This window comes from Coregonus clupeaformis, chromosome 31 (genome assembly GCF_020615455.1).
Source record: "Coregonus clupeaformis isolate EN_2021a chromosome 31, ASM2061545v1, whole genome shotgun sequence".
Taxonomy (NCBI): domain Eukaryota; kingdom Metazoa; phylum Chordata; class Actinopteri; order Salmoniformes; family Salmonidae; genus Coregonus; species Coregonus clupeaformis.
Window position 1 is genome coordinate 27,377,578 of NC_059222.1, and position 23,968 is coordinate 27,401,545.

General features: G+C 47.1%; 1 protein-coding gene across 2 annotated transcripts in view; it reads right to left on the minus strand.

The window, feature by feature from the left end:
• The window catches only part of LOC121547347 (protocadherin-15-like), a 225,215-nt gene that overhangs the window by 59,598 nt on the left and 141,649 nt on the right, over positions 1–23,968 (minus strand). For both annotated transcript variants that reach the window (XM_041858563.2, XM_045209824.1), the window contains 3 exons: positions 13,926–14,054; positions 6,822–7,130; positions 4,937–5,158 (listed from right to left, as the gene is read on the minus strand). In XM_041858563.2, the coding sequence (XP_041714497.2) occupies positions 4,937–5,158; positions 6,822–7,130; positions 13,926–14,054 (660 nt within the window). The remainder of the gene's footprint in view (positions 1–4,936; positions 5,159–6,821; positions 7,131–13,925; positions 14,055–23,968) is intronic.

Genomic DNA, 23,968 nt, shown 5'->3' on the forward strand with positions numbered 1-23,968 from the left:
CGGTGTGGGAGCAACAGTCCGCCGTCTGCCTCAGTCTGGAGGAGTTTGTGGTGGAAGTACGGAAGGTGTTTGTTTCTCCGTTGTCCGGGAGAGAGGCTGCTCGTAAGCTGCTCCAGCTACGTCAAGACTCCCATAGTGTGGCAGACTACGCAGTGGATTTTCGCACGTTGGTGGCTGAGAGTGCCTGGAACCCGGAAGCATTGTTCGACATGTTCCTTCACGGATTATCGGAGGTAATCACTGATGAGCTCGCAGCCCAGGAGCTGCCCATGGACCTCGACTCCCTCATAGCCTTGACCATCCGGATCGATGGGCGGTTACGAGAACGTAGGAGGGAGAGGGAATCTGTGCCCTGTCGCTCTTGATTCCCACCTCGCATCCGAGGAATCCCGGAAACCCCTGAAGTCTACATGTCCGAGTGAACCCGATGACAGCCGAGTTCTCTCGGGAATCACAGAGGGCTGCTGACTCACCTCCTTCGGAGCCCTTGCAACTGGGAAGGGCTAGATTGTCTCCTACTGAGCGCTTATGCAGACTTAACACCCAGAGCTGTCTATATTGTGGAGCTACAGGACATTTCGTAACTACCTGCCCATTAAAAACCCCAGGATCTTCAAGTAGGTACGAGTACGCGGTTGAGCCGTATGGGGCGTTTCCCACCTTCCTTTGCTCGTACCCCTCTCCATGCTACCCCGTTGTGGGGTGACCGGTCCAAATCTCTCCGGGTGCTCATTGACTCTGGGGCCAACGAGAGCTTTATGGACGCTACCCTGGTGTCGGAGCTGGGTATCCCCACACAACCCCTCTCCATTCCCATGGACATCAGAGCGTTGGATGGGCGCTCTATTGGCAGAGTCACCCACACTACGTTTCCCATTGACCTGAGAGTGTCGGGTGATCACAGTGAGAGTATGCAGTTCCTGCCCATTGAATCCCCTCATGCACCCGTGGTTTTGGGGCTCTCCTGGCTCCAGAGGCACAATCCTCTAATCGATTGGGCTACTGGTTCTATCCTAGGTTGGAGCCCGTTATGCCATGTGCATTGCTTGAAGTCGGCGCTGCCTGCCCCGGGACGTCTTCCTGCGGGCTTGGGAAAAGCCCCGGACCTCTCTGCCGTTCCCGCGGAATACCAGGACCTCTGGGAGGTTTTCAGCAAGGCCTGTGCCACCTCGCTTCCTCCGCGTCGGCCCTATGACCACGCCATTGACCTTTTCCCGGGCACTACAACTCCTCGCGGGCGACTTTATTCCCTGGCTGGTCCCAAGACCAAAGCGATTGAAGGGTATATTGAGGACTCTCTCACTGCTGGGTTTACGCGTCCCTCTCCACCCGCCGGCGCAAGGTTCTTCTTTGTGGAGAAGAAGGACAAGACCCTGCGTCCGTGTATCGACTACCGGGGTCTCAATGACATTCCCGCTACAACTCATCTCCTCAGCTTTCGAGCCTCTCCAGGGGGAGACCATCTTCCTGTTCAAGTGAGCACAACACAACAAGGTGCGTCGAAAAATGTATTGTATGCTATGTATTAATGATGTAATATGCCAGGGAGATATGTATACTGTAGCTAAGAAACTAATACTAAGTATGATGTGTAGTAAGCTGTTAGTAGCTCATGTGCCTCATCCTAATAATTTGGTCCCTTTCCCCCTCATATCTTAGCCTACTGTTCTGACTTGGTGGTGAACATGTAGCCTATAGCCTGTTTTAGAGAAATGTAATTATCAAATATTGTAAGAGCTTTCATTGTCTGCTTATATGCCCCCTTTATTTATGATCCCAGCCCATGTCCCCAGTTATTGCAAGTATAGGTGCAAACTTGTGGACACCTAAAAAGTAACATATTGCTCTGTTATGGAAATGTTTGTTTTTGAGATACCTCTTAGCACCCCACACTCCTGCGGAATACTCCAGAACAGGACACATGCATAATAATAATAATATGCCATTTGGCAGACGCTTTTATCCAAAGCGACTTACAGTCATGTGTGCATACATTTTTACGTATGGGTGGTCCCGGGGATCGAACTCACTACCCTGGCGTTACAAGCGCCATGCTCTACCAATTGAGCTACAGAGGACCACATGTTTGATACAGTTTGGAATACATAGTATAACCAATATCTTTGAGTGTTTTTGTTTTTCGTATAACTCCCCCAAGAGCTCTCCTTGCTGAGTCGGCCAGGGCAGATGTTATCTATAGAAAGGTAATATGTTTATCAATAAAAATACCCAAATATTTATAATTGCTAGTAAACTCAAGAATGTCTTTACCAAAACAAAACTGAAAAACACTTCTCTTAGTACCTGGTTTTCTAAAATGCAGTATCTATATTTAACCCTTTGACACATACCAACACATGGGTGTGATCATTCTACAGTGGTCCCTGCAGCATACGCTCAAACCGGTATGATTAGAACGCTTATTTAGAATGTCCAGTTTTGATTGACACAACAGTCAGCGTTTGAGTTGGCCACACTGTTTTTTCAAAGAAACATTTAGCACAAACACAGTCCTTACAATGTTACGTCCTGAATGTGAACAGTTCATTTTTGGATGCAATTTTTATGTGTCCACATGTGTCCATTACAATCTATGCAAGAATCGGAATGCATGATTTGTCACCAGTACATGTGAATAAAACTGTAAATACAGTACGCTACAGTAGAAACTACAACACGATATACAGAAAATAAGGCACTTACTTTGATAGGAACGCACACATGTCCAAAGTTATTATTTGTAAGGAAAACAACAATGAAGGCAATGCGAGCACCAGCCAGAAAATGTGCCAGTGGGAAAGAGTTTGTGCAAGACTGCGCAAATGTCTGCATACTTGATCTGCGGAAACACTGGGGAAGTGCTTGGGCTCTCGTTGAAGAGAGAAGTTTGTCTGGCTCAGTAAAGCCTCAAACATAAATTGTCTGCAATGGTGAAATGGGCTACTTCTATGTGAATTAATGAGGAGGCAGAACACACCTCAATTCAAACTGTTGTTAGAAAATAAAACTTGTTCGAAAATAATTTGAAATTTACAAGTTGAAACATAGTCTATATATAATTAGCACGCAGCGTGTCTTGGTTTGAGGGCAGTGCGGTTTAACTGTCCTGTTGCATAACAATCACATTTTGGAACAGTGAGTGCATTCTGACATCACACGCATAAAAAAACTCACGCTGGGGAGACCGTTAGAGATATTTGGAACTCACGCGTGAAAAGGTTAACCCCTTATTTTTGGCACTAAACTCTCTCCACATATACAGTACTTCCATTCATTTTACAAACTGGTACTGGGGGACCTTCAGATGAGTCTTGTGAGGCTTGTGGGCGTCCTAGAGCAAAACAACCGGACTTCGACGTGTTCGCGAGAGTCTCATCTTTCCATCAAGGGGCAGAGTAGGTTGTAGGCCAAACCGTTAAGACGCTACAGCCTATTTAGTGAGAAGATTTTCGGGTTGTCTGACAAACACCGCTCTAGCTCTGCCACCTTTCACCGCAGATGCAGAAGTGCAACATCGGCCGATGCGGTGGATTGAGACACATCCAATGCAAAATCACCATTGGCCTCATGGTGAAATCCCTGAGCGGTTTCCTTCCTCTACGGCAACTGAGTTTTGAAGTTACGCCTGTATCTTTGTAGTGACTGGCTGTATTGATACACCATCCAAAGTGTAATTAATAACTTCACCATGCTGAAAGGGATATTCAATGTCTGCTTTTTTATTTTATTTAATTTTTTTATATCTACTAATAGGTGCCCTTCTTTGTGAGGCATTGGAAAACCTCCCTGGTCTTTGTGGTTGAATCTGTGTTTGAAATTCACTGCTCGACTGAGGGACCTTACAGATAATTGTATGTGTGGGGTACAGAGATGAGGTATTCATTCAAAATGTGATGTTAAACACTATTATTGCACACAGAGTGAGTCCATGGAACTTATTATGTGACTTGTTGAGCACATATTTACTCCTGAACTTATTTAGGCTTGCCATAACAAAGGGGTTGAATACTTATTGACTCAAGACATTTCATATTTTTTTTATTTTCAATTCGTTTGTAAACAATTCTAAAAACATAATTCCACTTTGACATTATGGGGTATTGTGTGTAGGCCAGTGACACCAAATTTCAATTGAATACATTTAAAATTCGGGCTGTAACAGCAAAATGTGGAAAAAGTCAAGGGGTTTGAATACTTTCTGAAGGCACTGTAGCAGCTAGAGCTAAATAATTCTACTCAAGGACACTGACTGAGTACTACAGTCTCGTTTAAGTGCTGTGTAATACCATATCACGAGCCTGATCTCTTATAGTGCCTACTGTCCTACTGGTCTAGGAGCGTCAATGGCAGGCTAATCTCCATAACGCTTGTGTCTGGTGCTTATTCTTCTGAAACATAATACATCAGATGGCCACAATACTGACAAAATAGAGCCCTCGCAAACCTAATGATCATCCAGACATAAAATAAATGAGAGGTAGCTGAGGATCATTCATCTCTCTTAATCTCCGTGGTGGTGAGAATGGCTAGTGGTTTTAGACCAGAGAGAGAGAGCAAGAGAGAGAGAGAAGAGAAGAGAGAGAAGAGAGAAGAGAGAGAGAGAGAAGAGAGAGAAGAGAGAGAGAGAGAGAAGAGAGAGAGAGAGAGAGAAGAGAGAGAGAGAGAGAGAGAGAGAGAAGAGAGAGAAGAGAGAGAAGAGAGAGAAGAGAGAGGAGAGAGAGAGAGAGAGAGAGAGAGAGAGAGAGAGAGAGAGAGAGAGAGAGAGAGAGAGAAGCCATGTATTTATGAAAAATGAGATTCACAGGTCTTCTGCTATGCTTCTGCATTTTTCCTTTAGAATGATGTAGTTGGCTTGTGAGTGATAAACAGCCTGGTGGCCTAACTGATGGGTCTCTGTTATGGAGGGGGCAGAGGGAAGGTACAGTAGTTTCCTTACCGTTATCTTTACAGTGACAGTGGCCATGCCTGGGGGCATGCTCCCTCCACTGTGGGCTTCCACCATGAAGGTGTAGGTGTGGTCCGAGGCTGCCAGGGTCTCAAAGTCCAGCGTCTGCAGCACAGAGAGCTCTCCAGTCACTGGGTTGACATCAAACAGTTGCTTGGCCTCCGGGGTCCGGATACGGAAGGTGATGTTGGAGTCCAGGTCAGCATCTTTGGCCTGGAGGAGAGGAAGAGGAGGAGGAGGAGGAGGAGGAAGGAGTACTGTGGGTAAGAAATGGTTTTAGTGGATCTCTGGTCTATGGGACTTGATATAAAGTAACTTTTACTGTAGTTATAAATAAGTATATGTAAGAAACAGTTGGCTATTTGCTAAGAACACAACAGCCAGAAAATTATACAACGTTACAGCATGAATCTTAAGTCCCTTATTCAATAGGCAATAATAAAAACAAAAGAACCAAGCAATTCTAGTTTCTGGCGTTAGTCAAATCACAGTGACCAGCAGTAATAACTACTCAAATCCATTGTCAGGAGAGAGAGAAAGATCACTATTAGTGACCTCTCTCCTGACTATGGATTCACCTCTGCGTCTGTGTGGATTGTGTTTATAGTCCTTTCAAGTGGAGGTGTGTGTGTGTGTGTTCACATGGAGTGTGTAGGGGGAAGAATAGCTGTGGGCCTACACACAGATAACCCCCCTACCGTGCTAGCTCAGCCATTAGTGGCTCCACTAATCTGCCTAAAATATCAGCCTATCAGCAGGCTCGGTGTGGCATGGGGATCGACAGGGGGCCACGGTGATGAGAGGTTTGTCACTGCTAGGGGATCAGTGCACTAGGACCAGACAGACACTGTCACTGTCACGTAAACTGTCAATCAACCAACCCAACCTGAAAATGTCCATGATTAGCCTCACACAACGAGACGTGACTGGTCTCCTCAAAAATGTATTCTCTGGGCTGACCAACAACAAATAACCACGAAATGACTCAACTTTTGGATCAAATCAGGTTCTAGAAAAACACAAATAACCACAATTCTAGTAGCATGTTCTTGAACAACGCAAATAACCACAATTCTAGAAGCATGTTCTTGAAAAACACAAATAACCACAATTCTAGAAGCATGTTCTTGAAAAGCGCAAATAACCACAATTCTAGAAGCATGTTCTTGAAAAGCGCAAATAACCACAATTCTAAAGTCAGGTTCTTGGAAAACAAGCAGGTTTCCAATTAACATAATTTAACCTCAGAGAATAATGAGGGTAAAATTGGGGTAAAAAAAGTTCCTGTTTGACCTTTCCTGAGTGCACTTGACAGAATAGCGGGCCATGTAAAAATGTCCATGTCTGAGGTTTTGATATCCTCTGTCAATATGCTCTAGGCTATCAATATGCCTCCTGACCTTGTGTGCTTTGATGTACTAGAGGATGCATTCGGAGTAGTAAATATACCACTGCCTTGTGGCTCCTGAGTGTGCATGGAGCCGTGCACTCTTGGACACACACATTTGTACACACGCACAGGCAGGCAAGCACACATATGCACATACAGTGAGGGAAAAAAGTATTTGATCCCCTGCTGATTTTGTACGTTTGCCCACTGACAAAGACATGATCAGTCAATAATTTTAATGGTAGGTTTATTTGAACAGTGAGAGACAGAATAACAATAAACAAATCAATTTATAACATTTTTGACATGCGTTTTTCTGGATTTTTTTGGGGTTATTCTGTCTCTCACTGTTCAAATAAACATACCATTAAAATTATAGCCTGATCATGTCTTTGTCAGTGGGCAAACGTACAAAATCAGCAGGGGATCAAATACTTTTTTCCCTCACTGTACATCATACACAAGCACACACACACACAAACTCACGGTAAGCTGCAGGATGACTGTCTTCTTAGGACTATTCTCCGGCAGATTGACCGTATAGGATAGTTTTGAGAACACCGGACTGTTATCATCCACATCCAGCACGGTCACCGACAGAGTCAGTGTGGTCCTCCTGGGGTCCTCCACCGCTCCGTCCTCCGCCTCCACAATGAGGTCATACTGACCCCTGACCTCTCGGTCCAGAGGCACGGCGGTGGAGATGGTGCCATTGGAGTTGACCCTGAAGAGGTTGGCGTGGTTGACCAGTCGGTAGTGCACCTGGCCATTAACCCCCGCGTCTGGATCTGTGGCCTGAGTGGATGGATGGATGGAAGGAGGGAGACACAGGGGGGTTAGACCCTCCATATGGCAGGCATCATGCATACATTAATAGGGAGGAACTCTCACACACACATGCAGACATACACAACACACACAAGCACAAAGGTAAGCACACACACACACCCTCCCTCTCCACACACACACACACGATGAGACACCTGTTTCAACAGCAGGGAGAGAGCAGTACACAGATCACAAGTTGACAGCCTTACACAGGTACACAGTGTTACAGTTTAACCATCTCTTCAAACAACCTGTTATGTCCTCTCTGTAATGCAAATTGAGGATTTGTTTGTAGCGCAAGTTAAGCAGTTCTGTCTGTATATTGTAGGGATTGTACTGTCTCCATACAGCATTAATCCTTCCATTTTACTCAGGATTTGTTCGAGGTTGAGGACAGTGGTTTTCCAACCCACTCTAATGAGCTAATGGAACATTTAGCTCATGATGAAACTATGTTGTGTGTTCAGAATTGTCCAATGCTGTTCCATTGGAGTATATCCTGCATCTATGTTCTGTTACTGTAGTATAGGCCTACGCTGCACGTATCTCTGCATTTGTTGCTAGAAGTGTTTCATTACCACCTGTACCCAGGTCCTGTGCTCTGCTCTACCCTGATAGCTCTCTTATCTGAGAGACTGGCTCTGATCACAGAGGTTCCCTGCATTAATCATCAAGGTGGTAATAGGGAAGCTGACTCTGCACCCATTGACTCTAGACATGAAGGTGGGATCACACAGAATTATCATATTATCACTCTGAGGGGAGGACTTCGTAGGAACACGACACCATGAGCCCATTGGACAGAGGAGGATAGTAACTTAACATCTCACCTCCAGATTGAGAGCTAAAAGTAATAGAAAAATGGACAGATACAAAATTATATTTATTCTACTAAAAGGCAAGTGATTATTGACTTTGGAGGGTGTAAAGGGAGAGTGGACACAAAAGGTTTCTTTCAGAGACAAATTTTTTAGAATTTTTTTTTTTGAATTTTTTTTTTTGAATTTGCATTTTTTTTTAAAAACAATACAGAAATGCTGCTCCTGCTGTTGATGTGTACGGAATATAACATCCGGCAGGAGATCGGTAAGATACCATGAGAATAGTAAATAACATGTTGACTTGACTGAAGTCTGAAAGCCCAATCGTCAAGCCAAAATAATGAAGATAACTACCCAGTCAGTGATGGCATGAGTTCAATACATTTCTATCAGCTGTTAAAGCAACCAGGACCTGGTTTTGAAAGCATTCATTTCTCAGCAATCAATGAAAGGTTGACTTTGGGCAAAACCGCAAAAGAACGGCTTTAAACAGTATAACTGATCAATGCATCATCATACCAGGTCATTTAATGCTTTTGAATTTTTTTATAATGGATAAACAAGATATTTGGCTACAGAAGTGGCATTTCTTACTGATCTCTACAGCTTCCGTCCAAAAACAAATCCTGTGAAATGACGTCAACACTACTAGTGGCTAGCTTAGCTAATGAACCAGAATGACACATCGATGAAGCACCAAATGCACACCCCAATTCTGTTCGGAAATTGAGAAAGAGGAGGAGTTGGACAATGTTTATTTCCCAAAGTCGACCTTTAAAAGTTAATTACAGATGTAGGATCTTAATTTGATCACCCTGTTGCAGGATAACTTTTCTGCAATGCAGGAAATACAAAACATTGTAGTGCATTTAAAATTTCAGACTTGATTTTCCCTTACGGAAAATGTATCATCCCCTACAAACATTTCCATTAATTATAATCCACATAATATTTAACATTTCCTGATGCTGCAGGATTATTTTCCTGCTGTAGCAAACTGGCTGAAATTAAGATTCTACATCTGTAAAACCTGTATCTAAGAGACTCAGAGATACAGTGGGGAGAACAAGTATTTGATACACTGCCGATTTTGCAGGTTTTCCTACTTACAAAGCATGTAGAGGTCTGTAATTTTTATCATAGGTACACTTCAACTGTGAGAGACGGAATCTAAAACAGAAATCCAGAAAATCACATTGTATGATTTTTAAGTAATTCATTTGCATTTTATTGCATGACATAAGTATTTGATACATCAGAAAAGCAGAACTTAATATTTGGTAAAGAAACCTTTGTTTGCAATTACAGAGATCATACGTTTCCTGTAGGTCTTGACCACGTTTGCACACACTGCAGCAGGGATTTTGGCCCACTCCTCCATACCTTCTCCAGATCCTTCAGTTTTGGGGCTGTCGCTGGGCAATACGGACTTTCAGCTCCCTTCAAAGATTTTCTATTGGGTACAGGTCTGGAGACTGGCTAGGCCACTCCAGGACCTTGAGATGCCTCTTACAGAGCCACTCCTTGGTTGCCCTGGCTGTGTGTTTCGGGTCGTTGTCATGCTGGAAGCCCCAGCCACGACCCATCTTCAATGCTCTTACTGAGGGAAGGAGGTTGTTGGCCAAGATCTCGCGATACATGGCCCCATCCATCCTCCCCTCAATACGGTGCAGTCGTCCTGTCCCCTTTGCAGAAAAGCATCCCCAAAGAATGATGTTTCCACCTCCATGCTTCACGGTTGGGATGGTGTTCTTGGGGTTGTACTCATCCTTCTTCTTCCTCCAAACAAGGCGAGTGGAGTTTAGACCAAAAAGCTCTATTTTTGTCTCATCAGACCACATGACCTTCTCCCATTCCTCCTCTGGTTCATCCAGATGGTCATTGGCAAACTTCAGACGGGCCTGGACATGCGCTGGCTTGAGCAGAGGGACCTTGCGTGCGCTGCAGGATTTTAATCCATGACCGTGTAGTGTGTTACTAATGGTTTTCTTTGAGACTGTGGTCCCAGCTCTCTTCAGGTCATTGACCAGGTCCTGCTGTGTAGTTCTAGGCTGATCCCTCACCTCCTCATGATCATTGATGCCCCACGAGGTGAGATCTTGCATGGAGCCCCAGACCGAGGGTGATTGACCGTCATCTAGAACTTCTTCCATTTTCTAATAACTGCGCCAACAGTTGTTGCCTTCTCACCAAGCTGCTTGCCTATTGTCCTATAGCCCATCCCAGCCTTGTGCAGGTCTACAATTTTATCCCTGATGTCCTTACACAGCTCTCTGGTCTTGGCCATTGTGGAGAGGTTGGAGTCTGTTTGATTGAGTGTGTGGACAGGTGTCTTTTATACAGGTAACGAGTTCAAACAGGTGCAGTTAATACAGGTAATGAGTGGAGAACAGGAGGGCTTCTTAAAGAAAAACGAACAGGTCTGTGAGAGCCGGAATTCTTAATGGTTGGTAGGTGATCAAATACTTATGTCATGCAATAAAATGCAAATTAATTGCTTAAAAATCATACAATGTGATTTTATGGATTTTTGTTTTAGATTCCGTCTCTCACAGTTGAAGTGTACCTATGATAAAAATTACAGACCTCTACATGCTTTGTAAGTAGGAAAACCTGCAAAATCCGCAGTGCATCAAATACAGTGGGGAAGAAAAGTATTTAGTCAGCCACCAATTGTGCAGGTTCTCCCACTTAAAAGAAAATCACATTGTAGGATTTTTTTTTAATTTATTTGCAAATTATGGTGGAAAATAAGTATTTGGTCACCTACAAACAAGCAAGATTTCTGGCTCTCACAGACCTGTAACTTCTTCTTTAAGAGGCTCCTCTATCCTCCACTCGTTACCTGTATTAATGGCACCTGTTTGAACTTGTTATCAGTATAAAAGACACCTGTCCACAACCTCAAACAGTCACACTCCAAACTCCACTATGGCCAAGACCAAAGAGCTGTCAAAGGACACCAGAAACAAAAGTGTAGACCTGCACCAGGCTGGGAAGACTGAATCTGCAATAGGTAAGCAGCTTGGTTTGAAGAAATCAACTGTGGGAGCAATTATTAGGAAATGGAAGACATACAAGACCACTGATAATCTCCCTTGATCTGGGGCTCCACGCAAGAACTCACACCGTGGGGTCAAAATGATCACAAGAACGGTGAGCAAAAATCCCAGAACCACACTGGGGGACCTAGTGAATGACCTGCAGAGAGCTGGGACCAAAGTAACAAAGCCTACCATCAGTAACACACTACGCCACCAGGGACTCAAATCCTGCAGTGCAGACGTGTCCCCCTGCTTAAGCCAGTACATGTCAAGGCCCGTCTGAAGTTTGCTAGAGTGCATTTGGATGATCCAGAAGAGGATTGGGAGAATGTCATATGGTCAGATGAAACCAAAATAGAACTTTTTGGTAAAAACTCAACTCGTCGTGTTTGGAGGACAAAGAATGCTGAGTTGCATCCAAAGAACACCATACCTACTGTGAAGCATGGGGGTGGAAACATCATGCTTTGGGGTTGTTTTTCTGCAAAGGGACCAGGACGACTGATCCGTGTAAAGGAAAGAATGAATGGGGCCATGTATCGTGAGATTTTGAGTGAAAACCTCCTTCCATCAGCAAGGGCATTGAAGATGAAACGTGGCTGGGTCTTTCAGCATGACAATGATCCCAAACACACCGCCCGGGAAACGAAGGAGTGGCTTCGTAAGAAGCATTTCAAGGTCCTGGAGTGGCCTAGCCAGTCTCCAGATCTCAACCCCATAGAAAATCTTTGGAGGGAGTTGAAAGTCCGTGTTGCCCAGCGACAGCCCCAAAACATCAATCACTGCTCTAGAGGAGATCTGCATGGAGGAATGAGCCAAAATACCAGCAACAGTGTGTGAAAACCTTGTGAAGACTTACAGAAAACGTTTGACCTGTGTCATTGCCAACAAAGGGTATATAACAAAGTATTGAGAAACTTTTGTTATTGACCAAATACTTATTTTCCACCATAATTTGCAAATAAATTCATAAAAAATCCTACAATGTGATTTTCTGTATTCTTTTTCTTCTCATTTTGTCTGTCATAGTTGACGTGTACCTATGATGAAAATTACAGGCCTCTCTCATCTTTTTAAGTGGGAGAACTTGCACAATTGGTGGCTGACTAAATACTTTTTTTCCCCACTGTACTTGTTCTCCCCACTGTATGTCTTACACCGTGCATCACACCAGAGCCCAACCGGTAAACACTACAATTTGGGGATAATGTCATTATCTAGTGAGAAAGAGAGGGCAGGCCGAGCCAGAAAGAGAACAGTGATTTCTGCTTCACTTGTCTGTGAAGCTCTCTCTCGTTAAGTGAAAGCAGTAATGGTTCTTGGCGGCTTGATAAACAGAGCAAAATGCCACTCAGGAGCAGACACTGAATGTGCCAAGTCAACTCATTTGTCTGGCAGACAGTGCCTTGGATCACATGGATCAACAGTATTATTATTATTATTATTACAGCTGTGTTGACAAGACATGGACATAAATCAGACATGTTGCATAAATAACACCATATCACACATGAAGGTAGCCCACCATCTCTACTAATATCCATTTCAGACAGGAAACGTCACGTATTCATTTAACCATTTATTAGTCTTTGCTCCGTCGGGGTAGCTCACTGCCAGAGCATACATAATAATTACAAGCAGTGAGCAAGGTATGCTATATCAATCCCCGAAACAGGTGGAGGCTGGGGTGGGAAAACACCAGCGCATAGCTTGCGCGTGGCAGCCATCAGAGAATGTGTGAGCAGAACCTGGTCAACTAAATTGACTGCCATATTAAGGTAGAGTGATGCATCTAATTGGTGCAATATCAGCCGATGCAAACACTCGGATTTCCTGTATGAACCTGCTGTGCTTGATGTGTTTCCAGATTGAGGAAGAAATTGTACTCAGCAGATTTAGTGTTTAGTGTTCCATAAAGGCTTACTCATTTCGATTCACATACTGTTGCTGCTGTAGCTACACAAATCCCACTTGGCTGATCATAGGCTGAGCCAGTATGGGCGACGTGCTGATCAATTTTACATTCTGAGATATTATTGTGCACGGGGACACATATACACATGCACGCACGCACACCAGCGACTACCATTGATCATCAATTATTCCCAGCAGTCAATGCAGCTCCAGCCCCTTTCCCTCCAACTCTTCACCCAGGTAAACATTCATCTTATGATTCACAACACAGCAGTGTGCAGTACTGCACCACACAACACCACACAGACTCCCTCCAAAGATGTCTGCCCGCATTATCCTCCGCTTATTCCACTAACAATCCCCAGCCCTATTAAACTACATCACTAATTACAACTCCTCGCAGCTTAACAGAGCCCAACAAAGCTACTCATTATGGGATGTCCCTGAAGGTGACAAATTATTTAAATTACATTTATTAAATTGGAAAATGATAAACAGCGGAGCGGGCAGGGAGCCCGTGGGGGGCCATCAGCCGGCTGGGCCCTCTCTGCTCTGGGCTTCCTAGCAGCTGGGCACACATGCTGGGGGGGATCGTCAGGCCGAGTGGAGAGTGGGGCCCTTGGCACTCGGCCCTCACCTCCCTGTGGGCCACTGATTACAATTAGCCAAATGTGACAGGGAGAGTCAGTGGGAGAGAGCCACCAGAGCCACATAGGAACAGTAGGGTGTACGGCTGCAGGTCAGGTACATATAAGTTAAACCGCATGGAACAGAATATCTCAATGTCAAAGGCCCAGTGGACAGTGTGCCTATACAAGCTGCAATTTACATGTTGATAGATTTAGTGCCACAGAAACATTACTCTACAGGGCTAGCCTGCTACAGTACACTGATTTACTCATCAGTCAGATCTTAACATGAGTGGATTATACAAGGGACTATACAGTAAATATACAGTGTGGTATACATAAAGGCAGACTTACCTTTACTTGGCCCACAAAAGAGTTGGCCTCCTCCTCTGTAACTGTTACGTTTTGGGGCATGAGTGGATCGAAGACGGGGTCATTGTCGTTGACATCAGTGACCACAATATTCACAGTAGCCGTGGAGGTCTGGAAGCACAGAATAAAAACAACACAATTATTGATCTCCGTTTTGAGCAAAGCCTCTAGCAAGAGCAAATCAGTGGGAGTTCTTTCTCTTTCTAAAACAGTAGCTTAAAAGCACAGCAAAGTTCTCTGTATGTCACGATTTAATAAATGCAATGTAATTCTTAAACTCTTTAATCAAATAATACATTTGGTTTCATCATTCAGGGCCAGGGTGAATTTTCATCAACAAATCCACTTGTTTCCTGATTAACTGCTACAGCTCTTGCTACAGCTCTTGCAATAATGATGATATATTTGCATTCGCCATCATGTGATGGATGACACATCTCCTCAGCTTTAGGTGAATTCGCATTTTTGTGTTTGATATGACAACGAGATGCTCCCAAACCAAACACATTTAGTTTTAGGTTCTTTTAGACTGTGCATCTTGTGAAAATGTTCACTTGATTAACAAAACTACTGAGCCGTATAGATATAGCATCTCTTCAGAAACCAGCATATATCGTGAAGAGGGCACGACCAAAGCCTATTCCCCCTCAGGAGACTGAAAAGATTTGGCATGGGTTCTCAGCTCCTCAGAAAGTTATACAACTGTACCATCGAGAGCATCCTGACTGGCTACATCACTGCCTGGTATGACAACTGCTCGGCCTCCGACCGCAAGGCACTACAGTGGATAGTGCGAACGGTCCAGTACATCACTGAGGCCAAGCTTCCTGCCATCCAGGACCTCTATACCAGGCAGTGTCAGAGGAAGGCCCTAAATACAGTGGGGGAAAAAAGTATTTAGTCAGCCACCAATTGTGCAAGTTCTCCCACTTAAAAAGATGAGAGAGGCCTGTAATTTTCATCATAGGTACACGTCAACTATGACAGACAAAATGAGAAAAAGAAATCCTGAAAATCACATTTTAATGAATTTATTTGCAAATTATGGTGGAAAATAAGTATTTGGTCAATAACAAAAGTTTCTCAATACTTTGTTATATACCCTTTGTTGGCAATGACACAGGTCAAACGTTTTCTGTAAGTCTTCACAAGGTTTTCACACACTGTTGCTGGTATTTTTGTCATGAGCACTCTCTCTCCCTGGTAGCAACATTAATTGCATTCAATTATCTTCCACTCTGCTCACCTCCCTCTCTCTACTCAGCCTAACTAGCTCCACCTGCCCTGCTCTGCTCTTGTTACCTGGCCAGCTGCACTGCATTTCCCACTCACCATCCTCACCTTGCCTCACTCTGTTCTAATTACTCTGCCAGCTGAACTGCATTTCCCCACTACCTCTCCCAGTATATCAAGCCCTGTTTTTCAGCCAAGCCCTGTCAGATCGTCTTCAAACCCGGACCAGTAACCTGCCTGTCTGCGCTCTGACTCCTGTTTGTGATACCGATCCTTTCTTGACTGCCTCCTTGTTCTACTGCCCCGTCTATCCCCAACCTGCCTTCTGGACCTCGACTACTCTCCGATCTTCAGCCCCTCCGGTAACCTGCGTTTCTGCCTTCTGTCTCTCACCACGATATTTGCCCAGCCCTGATCTGTACTTCTGCCTGCCATTCATATTGCTGTTGTGTGTGTGTGTTCCCCCAGGTCTCCGACCACCAGATGAGCGTGCCCAGACGTTTCACCACCCTCAGCCCGATACGCCGCTCCATCACTGGGGAACACACACACTAAGCACTTGGACTGGACACCCCGGACATTTGGTGACCCCCGAGCACAGGTACCCACAGGAGGATCCTGAAAGACCCCTGACACCCCTGGGACTCTCTTCCCGCCTGTAACCTTGAATAAAGAACTCTGAATTTGAACTTGCGCTCTTGGGTCCTCTTCTGTTCGTGACAGAACGATCTGACCATCATGGACCCAGCGCACTCCCTGACCACGATGGAGGAAGAGCCAGAGAGGACTGCCCTACAGCGACTGGAACGCTCTGAGGGAGACATAAATCGGATGGCTGGCGACATCGCCTCCCTTCTCCAGCTATTCAACCAGCAGCAACAACAGTTCCAACTGCAGCAACAACAGCTAGCCCAAGCCCTGCAACTACTCTCAAGCCCGGCTACTCCACCTGCACCCCCTGGTCCTTTTGTTCCTGTACCACCGATACTCCTTCATCCCTCCGCTGGAGGTCCCCATGCTGCAGGCCCGGCAGTGCTGCCACCTGATCCCCACGCTCCTGAACCAAGGATTGGGAACCCGAACGTTTTGATGGCAACCAGAAGCAAGTAAGACCATTCTTGAGCAGCTGCCGAATCCAGTTTGCACTACAGCCCAGGACTTTCTCAACAGAGGGAGCCAAGGTGGGGTATGTCATCACACATCTCACCGGTCGAGCTCGGTTGTGGGGAACGGCGGAATTCGACCGGCAAACCCCAGCCTGTGCCTCCTTCAGTGCCTTTGAGGAGGAGATGTTAAAGGTCTTTGACCTAGGCTCGCCAACAGCCGAGCGTCACAAGCTCTGCTCACCATCCGTCAGGGCAATCGGACAGTGGCAGACTTCTCCATTGACTTTCGTACCCTGGCCAGTCAAAGCTCGTTTAACCCAGAGGCACTGGTGCAAGCCTTCCTCCATAGCCTGGCGGACTATATCAAGGACGAGCTTGTTTCCCATGACCCGCCCTCAACGCTTGATGCCGCCATTGACCTTGCCGTTCGCATTGACCGCCGTATACAGACCCGGAGGAGGGAGAAGGGCCGTCTCAGTCAACCTGCCATCCGTACTCGGGTCGATACCGCTTCTGTCCAGCCCCTGCCTGTCAAGTCCCATAGCCAACTCAATCAGCCTGAGCCCATGGAGATTGGCCGTGCCTCTCTGACTCCCGAGGAGCGTCGGGCGCCGTCTAAGCTCCAACCTTTGCCTCTACTGTGGTGGCGAGAATCACCGTGTCGCTACTTGTCCGGCAAAAGCCGCAGCTCACCAGGTGTAGGGGAGATCCGGGTGAGCTCAACAAGCCTTCAGTCTCCCTCCATCCGAAAGACCCTGCTTCATCTCCGCCTTCAGCTTTCTGACAAGACTCATACATTGGCCGCCCTTGTGGATTCCGAGCCGAAGCAAACATCATGGACCCTGAGCTTGCACAGCAACTGGGCGTGAACCATCATCAACTGACACAACCCATTCCTGCACGAGCCCTGGATGGGCATCATCTTGGCACTGTCACTCATATCTCCGCCCCTGTGACAATCCTGCTGTCAGGAAACCACCAGGAGTCCATCCAGTTTCACCTCCTACACTCACCTGGCCAACCACTCATTCTTGGATACCCAGTGGCTCCGTCAGCACAACCCCCACATCGACTGGGAGACAGGAACAGTCCGTGAGTGGGGAAGGAGTTGTCACCAGACCTGTTTAAGGGGGGCCACCCTGCCCGTTCACCGGGAAGGATCTAGCGCTACCTCCGACATATCCAATGTTCCGGCCTGTTACCACAGCCTGAAAGAGGTGTTCAACAAATCCAAGGCGACATCTCTACCCCCACACAGACCCCTATGACTGCGCGATTGATCTCCTGCCTGGCACAGCACCTCCCAAGGGTCGTCTGTATTCACTGTCAGCCCCGGAAAGAAAGGCCATGGAGGACTACATTAATGACTCTCTTGCCTCCGGGATAATTAGACCGTCGTCTTCCCCTCGCAGGAGCCGGGATTCTTCTTTGTCGGCAAGAAGGACGGTTCTCTTCGTCCATGCATAGATTACCGGGGTCTGAAACGACATCACGGTTAAGAATCGCTACCCACTGCCCTTACTGCGTCTGCCTTCGAACTGCTGCAGGGAGCCACTGTATTCACTAAGCTGGACCTTCGCAATGCCTACCATCTGGTGCGGATGAGGGAGGGAGACGAATGGAAGACAGCGTTCAACACACCAACCGGCCACTATGAATATCTCGTCATGCCCTTCGGCCTCACCAATGCCCCAGCAGTTTTTCAAGCCCTAGTGAATGATATCCTCAGGGACATGCTAAATACGTTCGTATTTGTGTACCTTGACGATATTTTAATATTCTCAAAGACTCTGTCAGAACACACGCACCACGTCCGGTTGGTCCTGCGCCGCCTGCTGGAGAACTCTCTTTTCGTGAAGGCAGAGAAGTGCGAGTTCCATGCCAAGACCGTTTCATTCCTGGGGTATGTGGTGACCGAGGGCAGCATTCAGATGGATCTCACGAAGGTGTCGGCTGTCACTTCCTGGCCAGTTCCTGAGTCTCGGAAGAAGTTGCAACAGTTCCTGGGCTTTGCCAACTTTTATAGGAGATTCATCAGAAACTATAGCACAGTGGCTGCACCCCTCACGGCGCTAACCAGCACTAAACAACCGTACCAATGGACATCAGCTGCTGATAAGGCCTTCAATATCCTCAAGACATGTTTCACTTCTGCTCCCATCCTCCAGATGCCAGATGCAGCAAGGCAGTTTGTGGTGGAGGTAGATGCTTCGGACGTGGGAGTGGGTGCAGTGCTTTCTCAAAGAGCAGCTGAGGATGGCAAGATGCACCCCTGTGCCTTCTACTCCCGTCGGCTAACCCCTGCCGAATGCAACTACGACATTGGGAACCGCGAGCTGTTGGCTGTCAAGCTCGCCCTTGAAGAATGGCGGCACTGGTTAGAGGGGTCAAAGGAACCATTCGTAGTGTGGACAGACCACAAGAACCTGGAGTATATCCAAACAGCCAGGAGGCTGAACTCCCGTCAACAGCGGTGGTCTCTGTTCTTACGGCGCTTCAATTTCACGCTCTCCTACCGCCCGGGATCTCGCAACATCAAACCTGATGCTCTTTCCCGGATGTTTCAGAAGGACGAGACCACCGCCATGACAGCTCCCATTCTTCCCAGCCACTTGGTCGTAGCGGCCCTCACCTGGGAGATCGAGAAGCAGGTCATGGAGGCTCTTCGGGACCAGCCAGGTCCAAGCACCAGCGCCCCCAACCGTCTGTTTGTTCCAGCAAATCTCAGGTCACCTGTGATTCAGTGGGGGCACGAATCCCGTCTGGCCTGTCATCCCGGCATCACTCGCACCCTTCATCTGGTCCGCCAGCGGTTCTGGTGGCGGGGGATGAGACGGGATGTCCGAGAATTCATCCGAGCTTGTCCCACTTGTAACTCGAAACAAGACTCCCAACCAGCCTCCTGCTGGGTTGCTGCAACCCCTACTCATACCCAAGAGGCCCTGGTCCCACGTTTCACTGGACTTTGTTACGGGCCTTCCGCCCTCTGACGGACACACAGTCATCCTTACCATTGTTGACCGCTTTAGTAAGATGACCCACTTCGTGCCCCTTCCCAAACTACCCTCTGCTAAAGAGACCTCCCAGGTGGTCCTGGAACATGTGTTTCGTATCCATGGCCTACCCCAGGATATAGTGTCAGACCGGGGCCCGCAATTCTCAGCAACCTTTTGGAAGGAGTTCTGTCATCTCCTTGGGGCCACCGCCAGCCTATCGTCTGGATTCCACCCGCAGTCAAACGGCCAGACTGAACGCATGAACCAGGAGCTGGAGAAGGCACTGAGGTGTGTGGCTTCCCAAAATCCCCGGGCCTGGGCTCAACACCTGCTCTGGGTGGAATATGCCCATAATTCACTCACCAGTTCCTCCACCGGGCTCTCCCCCTTTCAGTGTGTCTACGGGTATCAACCTCCACTGTTTGCCAGCCAGGAGGCGGATGCCACCTGTCCGTCTGCTCTTGCGTATGCCCGCCGCTGCCGCCGCATTCGGGGCCCAGGCTCGCACTGTGCTCCTGAAGTCTGGAACCAGCTACGCCGTCGGTGCCAACCGACGGAGGACCCCAGCACCTACTTACCGGGTTGGTCAGAAGGTCTGGCTGTCTGCCCGGGATCTGCCGCTGCGGGTTGTATCACGAAAGCTGGCCCCTCGCTTCATTGGTCCTTTTCCTGTGCAGAAAGTCATCAGTCCAACGGCGGTCCGACTTCAGTTGCCCGCTTCCATGCGGGTCCACCCCCACCTTCCACGTCTCCAAGGTCAAGCCGGTCCATGAAAGTCCCCTGGTCCCTGCAGCTCCGGGCGCCACCTCCTCCGCGCCTCGTAGATGGCGGTCCTGTCTTCACCGTCCCGCGGCTGCTCCGCTCTAGGCGAAGGGGTAGGGGGTCTCCAGTACCTCGTTGATTGGGAGGGATATGGTCCAGAGGAGAGGACCTGGATCCCGGCCAGGAGGATAGTGGACCGGACCCTTATCACTGACTTCCACCGACTACATCCTGATCAGCCTGCAATCCGTAGGGGGCCGTCCAAGAGGGGTTCCTAGCCGTCCGGCCCGCCCTGCTCCTGTCTCAGTGCCTGTCCTGTCTCCCGACCGTGACCCTCCAGCTCCTTCTGAGGATGAGGAGATTCACTCGGACCGCTCGGAGGAGTTCTGACCCGACGCCTGCTCCCCTCCACCCTCCCGGCATGATGTTGTTCTTGGGACTTCTGGGGCCGTCCCTTGGAGGGGGGGTCCTGTCATGAGCACTCTCTCTCCCTGGTAGCAACATTAATTGCATTCAATTATCTTCCACTCTGCTCACCTCCTCTCTCTACTCAGCCTAACTAGCTCCACCTGCCCTGCTCTGCTCTTGTTACCTGGCCAGCTGCACTGCATTTCCCACTCACCATCCCTCACCTTGCCTCACTCTGTTCTAATTACTCTGCCAGCTGAACTGCATTTCCCCACTACCTCTCCCAGTATATCAAGCCCTGTTTTTACAGCCAAGCCCTGTCAGATCGTCTTCAAACCCGGACCAGTAACCTGCCTGTCTGCGCTCTGACTCCTGTTTGTGATACCGATCCTTTCTTGACTGCCTCCTTGTTCTACTGCCCCGTCTATCCCAACCTGCCTTCTGGACCTCGACTACTCTCCGATCTTCAGCCCCTCCGGTAACTCGTTTCTGCCTTCTGTCTCTCACCACGATATTTGCCCAGCCCTGATCTGTACTTCTGCCTGCCATTCATATTGCTGTTGTGTGTGTGTGTTCCCCCAGGTCTCCGACCACCAGATGAGCGTGCCCAGACGTTTCACCACCCTCAGCCCGATACGCCGCTCCATCACTGGGGAACACACACACTAAGCACTTGGACTGGACACCCCCGGACATTTGGTGACCCCCGGAGCACAGGTACCCACAGGAGGATCCTGAAAGACCCCTGACACCCCTGGGACTCCTCTTCCCGCCTGTAACCTTGAATAAAGAACTCTGAATTTGAACTTGCGCTCTTGGGTCCTCTTCTGTTCGTGACAATTTTGGCCCATTCCTCCATGCAGATCTCCTCTAGAGCAGTGATTGATGTTTTGGGGCTGTCGCTGGGCAACACGGACTTTCAACTCCCTCCAAAGATTTTCTATGGGGTTGAGATCTGGAGACTGGCTAGGCCACTCCAGGACCTTGAAATGCTTCTTACGAAGCCACTCCTTCGTTGCCCGGGCGGTGTGTTTGGGATCATTGTCATGCTGAAAGACCCAGCCACATTTCATCTTCAATGCCCTTGCTGATGGAAGGAGGTTTTCACTCAAAATCTCACGATACATGGCCCCATTCATTCTTTCCTTTACACGGATCAGTCGTCCTGGTCCCTTTGCAGAAAAAACAGCCCCAAAGCATGATGTTTCCACCCCCATGCTTCACAGTAGGTATGGTGTTCTTTGGATGCAACTCAGCATTCTTTGTCCTCCAAACACGACGAGTTGAGTTTTTACCAAAAAGTTCTATTTTGGTTTCATCTGACCATATGACATTCTCCCAATCCTCTTCTGGATCATCCAAATGCACTCTAGCAAACTTCAGACGGGCCTGGACATGTACTGGCTTAAGCAGGGGGACACGTCTTGCACTGCAGGATTTGAGTCCCTGGCGGCGTAGTGTGTTACTGATGGTAGGCTTTGTTACTTTGGTCCCAGCTCTCTGCAGGTCATTCACTAGGTCCCCCATGTGGTTCTGGGATTTTTGCTCACCGTTCTTGTGATCATTTTGACCCCACGGGGTGAGATCTTGCGTGGAGCCCCAGATCGAGGGAGATTATCAGTGGTCTTGTATGTCTTCCATTTCCTAATAATTGCTCCCACAGTTGATTTCTTCAAACCAAGCTGCTTACCTATTGCAGATTCAGCCTTCCCAGCCTGGTGCAGGTCTACAATTTTGTTTCTGGTGTCATTTGACAGCTCTTTGGTCTTGGCCATAGTGGAGTTTGGAGTGTGACTGTTGAGGTTGTGGACAGGTGTCTTTTATACTGATAACAAGTTCAAACAGGTGCCATTAATACAGGTAACGAGTGGAGGACAGAGGAGCCTCTTAAAGAAGAAGTTACAGGTCTGTGAGAGACAGAAATCTTGCTTGTTTGTAGGTGACCAAATACTTATTTTCCACCATAATTTGCAAATAAATTCATTAAAAATCCTACAATGTGATTTTCTGGATTTTTGTTTCTCAATTTGTCTGTCATAGTTGACCTATGATGAAAATTACAGGCCTCTCTCATCTTTTTAAGTGGGAGAACTTGCACAATTGGTGGCTGACTAAATACTTTTTTTACCCACTGTATTGTCAAAGACTCCAGCCACCCTAGTCATAGACTGTTCTCTCTGCTACCGCACGGCAAGCGGTACCGGAGCACCAAGTCTAGGTCTAAAAGGCTTCTTAACAGCTTCTACCCCCAAGCCATAAGACTCCTGAACAGCTAATCAAATGACTACCCGGACTATTTGCATTGTACACCCCAATTTAGAATATGGCTGTGACGTAACTAAATGTTGAAAAAGTCAAGGAGTCTGAATACTTTCCAAAGGCACTGTATGTGTCTTTTTCGGAGGGGTTGGGTTAAAAGCAGAAGTCAAATTTCGGTTGGACCTTGTGTGCAATTGAACAATAAAGTGATCTTAAATATAACCTTTTTTTCAAACCTCTTATAAAGTTGGATTTAAAGCACAAACTGCAAATGTGATATTTTAGACCAATATAATGATTGTCTGTTTGTTTAATTTCTGCAAAGTAGTTAAAACGGTGTCAATTCCACTTTAAGCCTGCTGGCTATAGAGGTGTGGTATTTAAAAGCCAATACTTCAGTGTGGAAAGTTCATCTGTACATTACCCATCACCGTGCCAACTTCTCTTCAACTTAAAGTGCTCCTGAACCATTACCAGACCGTGGGAGGAAGGAATAGTGATCACTGCTGGTCATCTAACATCTCAGCCCTTAAAGGTTTAAGCTGTGATCTGTGACGCTACAGACTGACTGGGTGTGTTCTTACTGACTCACTGTTTCACAAATATGATGGATTCTCCAATTAGCTAGTTTTTAGGCTGGCGGTATCAGAGCAGAACATTTAATAAGGCTCTGGGCCATCATGTTGATGCTGATTAATGAGGTCTGTGACTGATCACAAAGACTAAAGCCCCCAATCTCCTCCTTTATGAAGAAATTGGGACCATCAAACAAAACACATCCAAACAGGACAATTTCTCATTGAATGACCAGATAATACAGTAATTGTCAGAGCCAGACAGATGGTTACATCATTCAGAGGTTCTCTGTATTTTGTCCAACAGCCCAACAACTCACCATACAAAAAGAAAACCAACCAATTACAGCACAGAATAAATTAGAAACCTGTGGGTCGTTAGGCAGATATAGCTATAGCTAATTCCTTAGTGGTGGCTCAAATCAGGCCGTACATTAGAGCACTAGCCTACGGGGATGACTAAAACGCCATTAGCCCACACACAGGGCTTCCCTTCATGAGAGGGAGAACGGAGGAGAGAACAGTGTGCAGGTGTGCCCTCACAGCAGGTAGCCCCTTCACTTTGCATCATCCCTTCCTAATGTCTAACTTCCTCATTCTCTTCTCTGCATTAGCTTTGAAAGAACATCAAAGACATTCCTTCCCACCACAACACACCCAGAGGAATGCAAAAGTGAGGAATAATC